The sequence below is a fragment of the Chionomys nivalis genome, chromosome 11 (assembly GCF_950005125.1).
Source record: "Chionomys nivalis chromosome 11, mChiNiv1.1, whole genome shotgun sequence".
In the NCBI taxonomy this organism is placed as follows: Eukaryota; Metazoa; Chordata; class Mammalia; order Rodentia; family Cricetidae; genus Chionomys; species Chionomys nivalis.
In genome coordinates this window covers 31,266,026-31,279,782 of record NC_080096.1, presented here as the reverse complement: position 1 = coordinate 31,279,782, position 13,757 = coordinate 31,266,026, and the positions used below count along the sequence as shown (strand labels likewise).

Genomic DNA, 13,757 nt, shown 5'->3' with positions numbered 1-13,757 from the left:
CTGTCGGATGACGAAGGGTTGGCTGGCCTGATGTCCCAGTACCTCTTTATTGACCAACCAGCTCCATGTCAGTCGGGAATGCTCACCTGGGGATCAGACATTCCTAGGTGGGGCTGGAGCCCCGCAGCCCTCTTTTCTGCTGCTGTTGAGGTGGAGGGGTCCAGCCCAGGCAAGGGTGTGTGGATGTGGGTCCAGTCTCTTAGCCTGGCTCTTAGCTCACAATCCCGAGGTCAGGGGAGGGGCTGAGGAGTCTTAGGGCAGAGGCACCAGCGCCTCAATTTACAGATCTTGCAGTGGGCCGCTAGGGGCGGGGCATGGCGGACTCTCAGGGGGAGGGGTCTGCTTTCTTGATCCGCTGGATAAAACCATCATTCACTGAGGGCTTCCGCTTAGTGCAGAGACCCCCGCTGGTTGAGTGCCTGGGATTGGAGGTGGGCTGGGAGTGAGTTGAAGAACTATAAAAAGCAGGCTGGGATCCACATCATGAAGAGCCCTTTGAGAGTCAGCTCCGAGCAGGTATGGCCTTTCATAGGGCTGGTTCTTTGTACCTACGAGGCGGTGTAGACATGTAATAACATTTCTTAGAGGGATGACGACCTGAGGAACTGGGACCCAAGAATGAAGACAATGTTTTTAGGTCAGGTTCTTTCAGAAAGGTGGTTCTGGTAGTCACTGTAAAGAAAGGAGGTAGTAAGACGGAAGCTATGTCCGGGAATGGGGAGGCAGCCAGTGTGGGAGGAACCCTAAGAGTGTGAGGAAGGCCCTGAACAAGGACACAAGCCTTCATTTTTTGTTTTTGTTGTAAGACAGTGTCTCACACCGTAGACAAGATTAACCTGAAACTACATAGCTGAGGCTAGCCTTGTACTGGTGTGATCCTCCTGCCGCAGTCTCCCAAGTACTGAGATTACAGGTATGAGACACTCAGACTTGGAAAGAAACAATGTTGGACGATGTTCTAAGTAGGGTCCACCCTTACCTGTCCCACATCCACTCCACACTAAGGATAAAGTACACCAGCAGGAGTATCCAGAGCCCAGAGAATATGCAATAGAAAGGGTGGGGCTAAGAGGCCACGTGACACAACAATCAGCAAGGGAGAGAGGACCTAACTGAGCCCAGAGGCCATCAGACACTGGGCTGGAGGACATCCATGGTATCTCCCTGGGTCTTAGACTGGCCCTGCCAGTCAAGGAAATGGTGGATCAACAAGTTCATTCACTGTCGGCTCCGCTCAGCCCCACCTGGGTTGGGGATTGTAGGCTTATTATGAGCGCTTGCTCAGTGTGTTCGAAGGCCCTAGACTTAATCCCTAGCAGCTAACATTAAAATAAGAACTTGCAGAGTTGAGACCAGAAAAGAATCTGACACTAAAGTCAGACCTGGGTGTCTCTAAAGTAAAACAGGCAGGAGTCGTAATTGGGAGGGTGGAGGGCTGGCAAGATCATACTACAAGTGCAGTCAACACCACTGCCCTCTGTGGTCTCTGTGGAGGGTCACGTGGAGCCTGGGGATGTTTTGGAACAGATGTTGGGATACTGCTAGTGATAAAGGATGCTGCTGGTGGTCTCTGTGGAGACACTCAGGGTGGGGAAGGAAGCAAGGAGACCCACCAGGAAACTACTGCCTTAGGCTAGATATGTAGGTGGCTTGGACCAAGGGAAAAAGGGGTCAGATGTGGGGATGTATTTTAAAAGCAGAGCTGATTGGCATGCGGAGAGCAAATGGAATAAAGGATAGCGTAGCTTTTGTGAACTAAATAACGTGAGATAGGTGACCGTGGGAATGCCGAGGATGTGAAAGGCTTCGGGGTAATCTGAGAGTTCCTGTGGACACATTAAGTTTGTAATGACTGAGTCAAGTAGAGAGGTCAAGTATAGCAGCAGGACAAATGTGCATGAACAGAACACAGATCGGAGCTTGGAACGTGTGAGCTGGCAGCTTAAGGGTGCTAAGGCATGGGAATGGGTTAGAGCATGCAGGAGGGAGAAAGTGCCAAGAACCTGGCACCAGAGGAAGTTTGGATTCAGAAAAAGTAAAGTAGAAGAGATAAGATTAAGACAATATTCCAAATCTAGATGAGGACAAGCACTTTTGTGGAAGCCCCAGCCTCAGTGTCCCTTCCAGGGTACCCCCAGCTGATTTCTACCTGGATGGGTTCTGACACACTTTCAAGTAGTGAGCGACCCCACTAAATCAAATGTTTACAACCATCCAAGTCCAGTTTCTCCAGGGAGGCACTCTAAGCACTAGCTCCTTACGAAACAAACTTACCTTCCGCACACGTGGTGAATGCCAGAGACATGGGTTCAGTTGTTTATGCATAGTATAATGTTGGGGAAATTACTCCTCTGGCCATGGCTAACCTCCTCTACATGCCAAACACTGAACACTGAGTGAGTGCTCACACTTTCATCGTGCTTTTATTTGATTTTGGAGGCTGAGTGTATGTACACATTCTCAGAAAGGCTGTCCACCTTGTTGGTGGGGGGTGGCTGGGATCCACCAACTAGGCTAGGCTCGTCAGTGAAATCCATCCTGCCAGCACTGAGATTACAAGCATGTGCGACCATGCCCAAATTTTTTAAATTCAATTTTATGTGCACTGGTGTTTTGCCTGCATGAGAGGGTATCGGATCCCCTGGAACTGGAGTTACAGACAGCTGTTGAGTTGCCATGTGGGTGCTGGGAACTGAACCTGGGTCCTATGGAATAGCAGCCAGTACGCTTAACTACCAAGCCATCACTCCATCCCCCATGCCCAGATTTTTTAATGTGGATGCTGAGAATCAAACTCAGGTCCTGTTTATGCAACAAGTATTTTTATTACCTATCTCTCCAGTTCCCCACACACCTTTTTTCACTTCTTCAAGACGTTCCCTTCTTGTTGTGCAAACTAGTCTGAAACTGGCATCCAGACCCCTGCCTCAGCCTTCTAGGCTCTGAGAGTACAGGTGTGTACTAGAGACATGCATACATCCCACACTGGCCAAACTCCTTGTGTATGTCACCTCTGTAGAGCTCTAGAACACTGCTGGGGTAAACGTGACCTAGGTGGCTATGACTGTGGTTTATGATTGGACTCAAAGCAAACACAGCCTTGCTTAACCCTGACCTTATCACTGCTATCTGAATAGCCAGGAGCCACGTTCTGAACTGGAAATGCTCCTGCTCAGACCTCCTGGGTGTTGGGCCACATGAAGATTAAATCAGATAAAGGGAACATCTGATAGAACTAAAGTTCCCTAGACAGCATCATCTCTTCATCCATGGCTAGTACCATCCATGTTTGGGGAACAAGTCTTGAGAAGGTAAATACACAAGTAAGGCCTCCTTCCAGACCCCTGGGGTGAAGAGGCGCTCAGTCAGTGGCTACCCAGTGAGCCTGGACAGAGTCAGCAAGGTAGATTCTTGAAGCAAATACAGATCACTATTTATGCTAGAAAATATCAGAATGTTTGTAACAGGGCCCCAGATGTTAGCACAACTGACTCCATGATGGAAGTATCATTCAGGCTGTAAAACATGTAGATAGCACCATCTGCCAAGATGAAAACAAAGACCTAATCCATCAAAGTCCATAGTTGTGGGAAAGTCTCTAAATGCACTAACCTTCCATTTTGGCTTCTGTTGCTCTGCTTCTGGCTGACTGTGCTTGTTAACTGATGTCAAGCCAGGACATGGATTTTGTGCTTGAAAGTCACCCAGAGAAAGGCTTGAGGGTACATTGGGATCCCTGAATAGCCAGTGTAGTCACCAGCGGGCTATTAAGACTTTCTATTGGCTTAAACCCATGTTCAAGTGGTCTCTGGTGAATACCCCACGTATTCTCTCCCACATTTTGTTGAGTGGATCAACACACTTTAGCCAGAAATTCAAGAACTGCCCAAGATCTCCTCCTCTCACGCATGTCCTCACATTTTATTAGCTAACGAGGTAGCAGTCTATTGCACTTCAACATGCTATGCATCATCACATCAGGCGGTGCTCACTCTAAGTCACACCACTGTTATGTAGCTCTAGGGGGGAAAAGTCAAACAGGGAATTGGAGAGATGGCTCAGTGGGTGGTGAGTGCGTGCTGCTCTTGCAGAGAAAAGTCTGACATCTCTGGCCCCTGTGGGTACCTGCATATGTGCCCAGATTTCCCTCCCCCGGCAAAAAAAAAAAACAAAAAAAAACAAAAAAAAACAAAAAAAAAAACAAAGTGACAGGCCACTGACTTCTAGGAGCACTCCAATTCCAGATATATGAACACAGAGGAATTAATTCCACTGTACATCTGACACAAGCTGGCACCTCACACTCCAGTGCTGCTAGCTGGCTTCTTCCAGTCCAGTAGTACAGACCTTGGTTCCCGTCCCATCGCCCCAGCCAGCGTTCACTTCAGCTGCTGTACTTCCAAAGTGGCCAGGCTGCCATCAACACCTTTCATGTTATTTTTGTCAACTGCATTCCTTTTCCTGGCACTGACCTCTTTAGTTAGAGTTTTCTAGCCAGGACAGTCTTACCACACCCCTTGTAAAGACCAGGATGACTTTGCTTGATGAGGTTAAGAGCATATCCAATAAATTCCACCAAAAAAGACCTTCCCTAAGCCCCGAAAGACAAGCCTCCTATACACTGGAAGTCTTCCTGTATTCTACAAGGCCTATGCATACCTCCACTAAGTCCTCGTACCACGTTGTAATTGCTAATCTGCTTGTTCCTTTAGCAGACTGTGTGCTTCTTTGAAACAGGGCCCTGTGCTGAGATAATCCTCTAGAACCTGGAAATGAGAAGGCACTTGGTGCTTAGGAAATCACCAGGACAGAGGGATGAGGGCTGACGGAGAGTAGCTGCTGCATACACTCAGTGGCCCTAATCCCCCATTCATCATCCCTCAGCCAGGCAATCAGATTAACCAGGTAAGAGCACTGGCACTACCTGGTGGCCAAAATGGGAAGTACATCTTCTTGGACAAGAAGTTTCTCCAGGCGCAGCTGGCTGTTGGAAATATCAAAAGTGAGAGAAATCTACATTTTCAGTGATTCAGCATGATACTGCACGCCAAAGGAACTGAGAAAGATAGAGGGAACCGGAATGTATCCAGGAGGTTATTCTGCCAGTGCCGTGTGCAGTCCAGATCCGTGGTATCAACACCATCCAACCACAATCGCCTTTTACCCAAAACTGGTTACTTTTCCTGTCTCAACACTGATCTCTGCCTCCTGATCTCCTTGCTCCTGTGTAATGCTCTCCCCTAAATGTAGGCTGGCCCAGAGACTGACTTCTAGACAATACAGCAAAGATGTCATTCCTGTGGTGCGACTCCACAGGCTGGAACCTTCGTTCTGCTCGTGAGCTCCATCCTTTCTGATGCAGAGTGCACCTATGTTTGCAGGACTCCTGTGGTAAGAAGCTGAGGGGGACCTCTACCTATCCATCAGCAGGTAGCCCAGCAATCTCCAACGAACCAAAATTATGCCAAAATCACATGAGCTTGGAAGCAGATAGTAAGGCCCCGAGAATCCAGCCCTAGCCAAAAACCTGACTACAGCCTTGCAGTACCAAAGAAACCCTGAGGCTGAAGACAGTGAGACCACGAGTGTCACCTTAAACCACTAGCTCTGTGACAATGCTTACCTCCTTACGAACTGTGCACTACTCAAAACCATCATCACCACCAGGTCAGAACCTCCTCCAGGCTGGGCAACGTTCCCAAGTCAGGATCCACAACACCCCAGGAAAGTCTACCAGGTCTGCAGATTCCCAGCGAGGGGCTCCACAGCTCGCACAAGACAGTTCTGTGTGAACTGAATGGCCATGTTCATTGCTAGATCTCGGCTTCTTCTTGTGCTAGGCATGGACCACTTCTAGCTCACAAGGTGCACTGTTCATAAGGGAAGCCGTACACACCAAGGCAGTGTATACCCAAAGTTGGGCCTGTGGGCTCCAGCACATATTCCTCATGTTCTTCAAAATACATTGCAACAGACTACACGGCAATGAAGAAGCAGTCACTCTGCTTATAAATTTAGCTAACTCAGCTAAACAAATAGGAAACAAGGTAGAACCCAAAAAAGTCCACTCATAAGAGTTTTAGGCACAAAAGGCCCCATTCGGTACTGCTTGTCTGCAGTACTGGAGATGGAACCAGAGCCTCTTTATGCATGCTGTGTAAACACGCTAACATTAAGCTACATCCCCGGTCCCTCTGCAGTTCATGACTTACTCAGTAAGCAATAAAAATGAGTTTCAATCAGTGTTAACATGTTAGGTGTGATGGTTCAGTCCACTAAGGAGGCTAAGGCAGGATTATCACATTGATCAAGGTTAGCCTGTGCTAGTCAGCTGCAGGCTAACCTGGGCTACAGAAAACCTATAAATAAATAATCCCAGTCAACCCACAATCTGTGGACAGGTGAGTCGTTTTTCTTGTTTTCACCCCCACTGCTCTACTCTCTTCCAGTCTCTTTTTGAAAAGATTTTAAATGTATGAATATGTATATCTGGGTGTCTGTATGGCTCATGGAAATCAAGTGTTATGAGATCTCCTGGAGTTAAGAGTTACAGGTGGGCCGGGCAGTGTTGGTGCATACCTTTAATCCCAGCACTCAGGAGGCAGAAGCAGGAGGAACTCTGAGTTCGAGGCCAGCCTGGTCTATAGAGTGAGTTCCAGGATAGGCGCCATAGTTGCTGAGAAACCCTCTCTCGAAGAAAAAAAGAAAAAACAAAAAAATGGGTAGTTGTGAGCTGTCCGACATGGGTGCTCGGAACGGAGCTCGGGCCCTCTAGCAGAGCAGCAAGCACCCTGAACTGCTGACCCCTCTCCAGGCCTTCCACACTCTGTCTTAAAAATGCCATTTGATGGGTTTGTCCTGCGGGGTGCTGAGCTCAGGCTGTCCTAAGGAGGCTTCAGAGTGAGCTCAGACAATAGCAGCCTTTGCGACCTCTCCCAGCCCTAAGCGTCTGTGAGGTTTAGGATGGCTGCCTCAGTCTCCAGTCACTCTCACTAGGCAGGAAGGGCAGAAGGGCGAACCAGAAGGACGCCATGAGGACTGAAACTCTAGAATCAGCACTCTCTCCCAGCCATGCCAAGTTGTCTGTTTCTTTTAATCCTCCATAGGCAACACTGCAATTCCTGAATCAACCTTAAATTGGCACAGCACCTACGTGGACAGCTTCAATACCAACCTGACACAAAAGACAGGAAAATGACCCACCAGCTTGTTGTGGGAAGAGAGTTCTTCCTTCCCCAGTGCTGAGGTGAAGGGAAGCACTACCTAATCCTCTGAAACCGAGTGACTGGGTATCGGTGGGCTCAGGAAGATCCCACAGGAGTTCAGCGATTCCATTCACCATCCTTACCCCATTCACCAGGCTCTCCTTCCAAGGAGTTCATGATTCACCCCAAAACCCAAAGTCCTCATGAGCCTCCCCCCACACACACAAGGAAGAGAATGTGGACAAGGAGACGGTTGGTGGTGGTCAGGCCTTTGTCATGAGCACTGTTCCTCAGAGCCACACTCAATGAGTTAGTCCCTGGAAGGTGGGTTCAGTGCATGGGGGCAAGGCCATGGGCTGGTTCAGCAGCTTGTCCATCATGCCAATTTTAGCATCTTGCTTCTCAATGTCTTCGTATGGAGTCCACGACAAGTCATGTTGCAGCTTGTAGGCACCAAGGAAGTCATGTGGACAGCCTGCTCCCCATTCCTAGAGGGTAAAGGAGCAAGTCCTCATCAGGATGAGAAGTGAACAAGGCTCTTTCTCTACATAGACCTCTTTTTATGCTTTTCACTTCAGACTATTCAAACCATCATTCGAAGTTATATTACACATCAGAAATAATGAGTATCACCAGGTGGTGGTGGCGCACGCCTTTAATCCCAGCACTTGGGGGAGAGAGCCAGGCAGATAGATCCCTGTGAGTTTGAGGCAAGGCTGGTCTACAAAGTGAGTTCCAGGAAAGCCAGGACTGTTACACAGAAAAACCCTGTCTTGAAAAACTAAAACAAAGAAAAAAGGAAAGAATATCATTCAAGCACACACACAACTTTTCATTATACCTGGGCTCACATCACTTCACTTTCTAGAAAACCACTGACCAAGCTGCGGGCTACATTTTCATACAAACATGCCCAGCATTTCTCAAAGGCTGGAGCTGGTCTAGAGTTAAGAATGAATGTTCTTACCTCTGGAGAAATGATGGACAAGTACTGCTGGCCACTTTCCCGCTGGTAAAGATAGTAAATGCTGCCAGGTTTTTTCACCATATTACAAGCCACGTGGTGCAAGTCAGCATCTCTGCGAGCATCTTCCAGTACCTGCCAGCCATATAGGTAAGGCAGGGGATGAGTCAGAGGTACCCAGCCTCACCCACATCACCCTAACCAAAGCACAAACTCCAAGCTTGCAGTCTGGTCCCCCAGCAGCAGTGGCTCACTACTGGGGTGCAAACGGTTTGGAAGAGTGGAGGTTACACAAGTTGCTGTGCTGGGAAAGCTATTAGAGGGGTAAGATTTTTAAATGCTGGTGTGGCTGACTTGGGGGATTCTAAGTTCTTCTTTTCCTGTGTCAAGTACATTTCTTTTTTTTTTTTTTTTAAAGGTTCTACATTTTATTACTGGAGAAACCACTCCCAACTTAAACAGGATCAAGTCTCCAGGTTGAAAATGTTGAACTTCATCTTGTAACACTCATCAAGGATCACGAGTCATCATAAATTGTCTTGCCATTCATTGTTGACTCCTTACAGACCCAGCTTCGTTCTCCTCCAGTGTCTTCTCTTGGAGTTGTACCTGATTTTGTTGCCAGTTTTCATCCGAATCCACTGAGGAATAGGGCGATTTTGCTTTTGTTTCTTAGCCAGGAATCGCTTGATTCTGAAAGTCTTGTGAGAAGACATGGCGAGAAGCCTAGGCGGGCAGGTGGCACACGATGGCGAAGGAAAGGCGAAGAGCTCAAGTACATTTCTTAAGAAACTCTTCCTCCCTTAAAAAGCTTTATCTTACCTTTCTCCTGGATAGGAAACAAAGCCCACTTCTGCTTAAGTTCTGCTATGGTTCAGATGTCATTTGTCTCCTAAAGGATGCTAGGAGCCTGGCCACCAGCACAGTGACGTAAGAGGGAGGGCACTGCCCTCAGAAGGGGATTCTGGGGAGAGCGACGTGAAGACACAAACCAGGACTCGATGTTGTAAAGCCAGGGCCTGACACCTGAATCTGCAGCCCGTTTCAAGATGTGTCTGTTCTCCCACACATGCTCTGCTCTGACTAAATGTGACCCAGAGAGTTCTCCCCGGAGCTGAGCTACACCAGCACCATGCCCCTCGAACCTCTAAATGTACAAAATAAACATCATTAGAGGGCTAACCTGCTCCAGGTATTTCATAATAGCAACACGAAATAAACTAATGAAACCTCTTGGGCATATTTCTGGCATTTAATCAAAAGGTCTACATGTTCAGAATGTATGAAAAACAAAGAAGGCACCATGATTATAAGTTCAGCTAACCCTCCCAAGCAAAGGAAAAGAAAAGCCTGCCTAACCTGCACTGGCCTTTCTCACCTTCCTAGCTTGTTCTTGCAAGTGTTGGATTTGCTCAGCAATGACTGTCAGCTTGTTAGTAGCATTTGCTCGGATGAATTCATCAGCCTACAAAGGAGAGAAACCATACTGTAGGGTGAAAAGGCAAGTGGCACCTGTGGTCACATCAAGATGCAATTCAAGGACTTATGCCAACAGCTTCTGCGTCTACCTAAAGTGTTCCTCCTATTCCATTGCCATGTAAATTCCCACCCACCCTAGGGCCCAACTCAGGAGAACCCCACACAGTAACGACCCCGCACCCTTCATCTATCTCCACTACCGTTCACTGTCAGCTTTAATCACGAGGTTTGGTGTTTCCGCACCCTCACCTCCTACCACCAAACATGAGCACGTCCTCCATCTAAAGATCACTCCCTTTCCTCTCTGCACAACTAAACCCTCCCATTTCTCAGGCCCCTTGTTTGGTTTTGCTTTCCCATTGTGGAGTCCAAGCTGTTATGTGATGTAGGATGTTCTTATATATGTTAGAGCCAAATGCAGCGGTGCACACCTTTAATTTCAACATGGAAAGCAGAGGCTGGTGGATCTCTGAGTGTGAGGCCAGGTCTACAGAGCAAGTTCCAGAACAGAGTTCCAAGCTCAGGCAGTGAAGGAAGCCATGGAATACAGAAAGCTGGTAAAGATGTCATTAACAAGGGAATCATGCTCCAGCCCCAGCAACCAGCTGAACTTTGCACCTTCAGCCACATGGTTCTGGCTTTAGAGTCAAGGAGAGAAGAAGGATTATGGAGTCTCCCCCATGACTAAGGAAAGCCACTGAGGTCAGGCATGGGTGCCCTGCATGGAGGGCCAGAGAGGCCACCGCATGAAGATGTGAAAGTGAAGCCTGGATTTGTTGGAGACCCCAGGATGTTGGAGATGCCAGAGAGATATCCTATACCTGCCAAGAAAAGCTGTTAACAGCGAGTGGAACCAGTCCAACAGAGAAAAATGTGTTGCAATCAACAAAACTGAAAGAAGTTGGGGATCTGGAAAGTTTTGACATCAGACATGGTGATGCAGAGTTTGGAGTTTGTCAAGCTGATTTTCAGTTTTGCTTTGGTCTCGTATTTCCTAACTATGCTCCCTTCGCTACGTTTTAGAATGATAATGTATGTCCTGTGCCATTATAAGTTGAAAGTATGTTATCTGCTTTTGTATTTTGATTTTACAGGGGATTATAGTTAAGAGATTACATGTATCTCAGAAGAGACTTTGAACCTTAGACATTTAAATAAGTTTGAGACTGTTACAAGCTATGGAGACTTTTGAAGTTGGACTGATTTTTGCACTATGCTATGTCTAAAAGCCTTTGGGAGAGAGGGAGTGGAATGCAATAATTTGAAAGAAAATGGCCCCAAAAGGGAGTAGCACCATTAAGAGGTTTAGCTTTATTAAGGTAGGTATGGCCTTGTTAAGAGGAAGCATGTCACTGTGGAGCTAAGCTCTGAGATCTCAAATGCTCAAGATACACCCAGTGTCTCAGTTCACTTCCTGTTGCCAGCCTATCAAGATGTAGGACTCTCAGCTTCAGGACCATGTCTTCCTGCATGCCACCATGTCCCACCAAGATAATAATGGCCTAAACCTCTGAAGTTCTAAGCCCCCATTAAATGTTTTCCTTTATAAAAGTTATTGCAGTCACGGTGTCTCTTCACAAAAATTGAAAGCCTAACTAAGACAGTATGAGTGTATAAGTGTTTTACCTGTATGTATGTGCACCATGTGTGCAGTACCTGAAGAATTCACAAGAGAGTACTCAGTCCCCTGGAACTGGAGTAATGAATGGCTGTGAGCCACCAGGCAGCTTCCAGAAACCAAACATGTGTCCTCTGCAAGAGCAAGTACTCTTAACACCTCAGCCATCTCTCCAGTCTCAAAGGGTACTTATAATTGCTAAGCATTGATCCTGTACCTAGCCAGCCCAAGAATCTCTGTATTACTAACGACATCTAACTCTCTAGATATGATAACCTTACTTAGGCATTAAGACTCGGGTGTAGCAACTGAGGTCTTACAATTAATAAATGGCAGTTAAGGGATCTGACCACAGATGAGTCTAATTCCAAAATCCATGCCTCAATACCAAATCTCCCAAAGCTTTCTGAACACATATTAAGGGAGCCAGGAGTCAGTGCATTTCATATGTAGACCGTGAGTATGTTGATTCACTTGCCTTTGGAGATTTTATTGTATGGGGATAGATGTCCGGCTGCATATGTGTAGGCGCATCATGTTCAAGCAATGCCCACAGTGGCCAGAGAGGGCATTTGGTCCCCTGGGACTGGAGTTACAAATGATTGTGAGTTGTAATGCGCGTGCTAGTAACAGAACCTGGGTCCTTTCCAAGAGCAGTCAGTGCTCTTAACCACTGAGCCATCTTTCCAGCTCTCAATTTGCTTGTATAGCATCTTTTTCTTCAGTGTCTCCAAGATGGATCGGTTATACTGGAGAATTGAAGGCAACAGAATAACATAACCTTTATATTTCACTAGGTTATGGTATAAAAGACAAAAACTGTATTCCTTTTTTCTTTGGCTGAGGCCGTGATAGTCACTCAGAGAAACTCAAAGTACTGTTTGCCCAAGATTTTGAACCTTGCTACTTCCCTCTCAATAGCAATTTGACTAAATGGACACATGATAGTCTTCTAGTCCACAAAAGTTCTATTTTTATAAAAAGGTAAGGCTTTAATTAAAGACGCTTCCCTAAACATCTGAAGTTTTCTCAGATAAAACAGCAGACATAACTTTTTATGTGAGGGATTTGACCACATTATCATTAATTTTCTTGACCAAAGCAATCTTTTGAACACGATCATTGCCAAATAAGCTAGTTTACAAAAGAGGGAGGGGACACTAGAAGCTTTTAAAGTAGTCAGGCTCTGGCACTGAAAAGAATTCTACAGAAGAGAAGGACCTAGGGGCTTTCCCACCTCAAATGTCTAATTTTACAGACCCTGAGCTCCAGAGAGAAGCAACCCATCCAAAGCTAATGTGCCCAGACTTTTATTGTCTTTTCCATTATCCTGAATATGTTCTTTACTCTACCTGTTATGGGAACTGATGTCTAAGCTCTGGACATAGAAATACTGAATCCATTGAAATTCACCAGGTGTGGCAGCCCCCGTTAATACCCAGCCTTTGGGAGGCTGAATAGGAAGCCAGCCTGGGCTGTCCAGCAAGATGAAACTGTCTCCAGTTGTTGTTGTTGTTGTTTTCATCTAAAATGGGAATTTTACCCTGTCCCTTTTTACATGTTGTTTTTGGTGGTGCTGAGGATCCAATTCAGCCTAGGCAAGTGGTGTAACCACTAAAATACACCTCCAGCACCAATTTTTTGTTTAAAAGGAAATAGCATGTATTTCCTCCACAAGGTCTTAGGTAGCAGATAAAGACTCTACGGGAAGCAGCATAAAATAATTAACTATTCAAGTATATGGGATAGAAGATGAGCTTGCTGGCACACACCTTTAATCCCAGAACTCAGGAGGCCAAGGCAGGTGGAACTGAGTTGGAAACCAGACCAGTCTAATAGTGAGTTCCATGATAACCTTGTATCAAAAACAAACTAGCAACAACGAAGACCTGGAGACAGAGCGATCCTCCTCGTGTGTGAAGTGGGATGGCAGTACTGCCGAGCTCACAGGTTGTCCGAGGACGCAGATGAAATTTTAGGTCGGAGCCCAAAGACGCAGGGTTTAAAGGAGATGGCGATTCCTCACCTTTTGCACCTGCTCGGCGAGCGCCACGAGGTCTAAGGGATCCCCGACCCGGTTGGTGTGGTAGGGGCTCACCAGAGCCAGGCCGCCGGGGGTCGGGGTGAGCTCCACCAGGGCTCCTGCGACACACACCCGGGAACACCGGCATAAGTTGTAGTCCTCAGCCTCCCGCGAGGAAGCAGAGACGAGCCGCCCGGCAACGACCTCTTCCCCCGGCCAACTCAGCCCCACCTACCTCCAGGACCCGTCGCCTCCTGTACCCCTAGATTTCCAGCGCCTTTTTCCAATCGGCCGGGAGCCGCCGGGTCCGCCATGACAGCACTTCGGCTCCACCGCCCACGGGACAAATGAAGCGCAGGCGCACAACAGTTTGTGGGCGGGGCTTTCTCATTCGCAAGCCATTGAACGCCGTGCCTGAGCTTGGAGGCGGAGCCCCGCGAAGAACGGATGTTCCGATTGGTTGAAAGC

The 13,757-nt window shown here is 47.3% G+C and overlaps 2 protein-coding genes across 2 annotated transcripts; both read right to left on the bottom strand.

Annotated features, from left to right (window-relative positions):
* Positions 1-2,530: 2,530 nt before the first annotated feature.
* Positions 2,531-13,632, bottom strand: C11H1orf50 (chromosome 11 C1orf50 homolog). The gene is made up of 5 exons (XM_057784685.1): positions 13,525-13,632; positions 13,293-13,408; positions 9,548-9,634; positions 8,173-8,304; positions 2,531-7,693 (listed from the first exon to the last, which is right to left on the bottom strand). Exons 1-5 carry the CDS (start codon positions 13,601-13,603, stop codon positions 7,508-7,510), a joined length of 600 nt encoding a protein of 199 aa, XP_057640668.1. The 5' UTR covers positions 13,604-13,632; the 3' UTR covers positions 2,531-7,507.
* LOC130883874 (60S ribosomal protein L39) lies at positions 8,568-8,930 on the bottom strand. The gene has a single exon (XM_057784686.1). The coding sequence runs from the start codon at positions 8,883-8,885 to the stop codon at positions 8,730-8,732; it is 156 nt and encodes a 51-aa protein (XP_057640669.1). The 5' UTR covers positions 8,886-8,930; the 3' UTR covers positions 8,568-8,729.
* Positions 13,633-13,757: the final 125 nt, after the last annotated feature.

What these genes read in the sequence shown, in the direction of transcription:
- LOC130883874 (XM_057784686.1), bottom strand. Translation starts at nt 8,885, where the DNA reads ATGTCTTCTCACAAGACTTTCAGAATCAAGCGATTCCTGGCTAAGAAA.
- C11H1orf50 (XM_057784685.1), bottom strand. Translation starts at nt 13,603, where the DNA reads ATGGCGGACCCGGCGGCTCCCGGCCGATTGGAAAAAGGCGCTGGAAAT. An exon ending in GGAGGCGACGGGTCCTGGAG is followed by an intron (nt 13,409 to 13,524) that starts GTAGGTGGGGCT and finishes TGTGTGTCGCAG; the next exon opens with GAGCCCTGGTGGAGCTCACC. An exon ending in TCGCCGAGCAGGTGCAAAAG is followed by an intron (nt 9,635 to 13,292) that starts GTGAGGAATCGC and finishes TCTCCTTTGTAG; the next exon opens with GCTGATGAATTCATCCGAGC.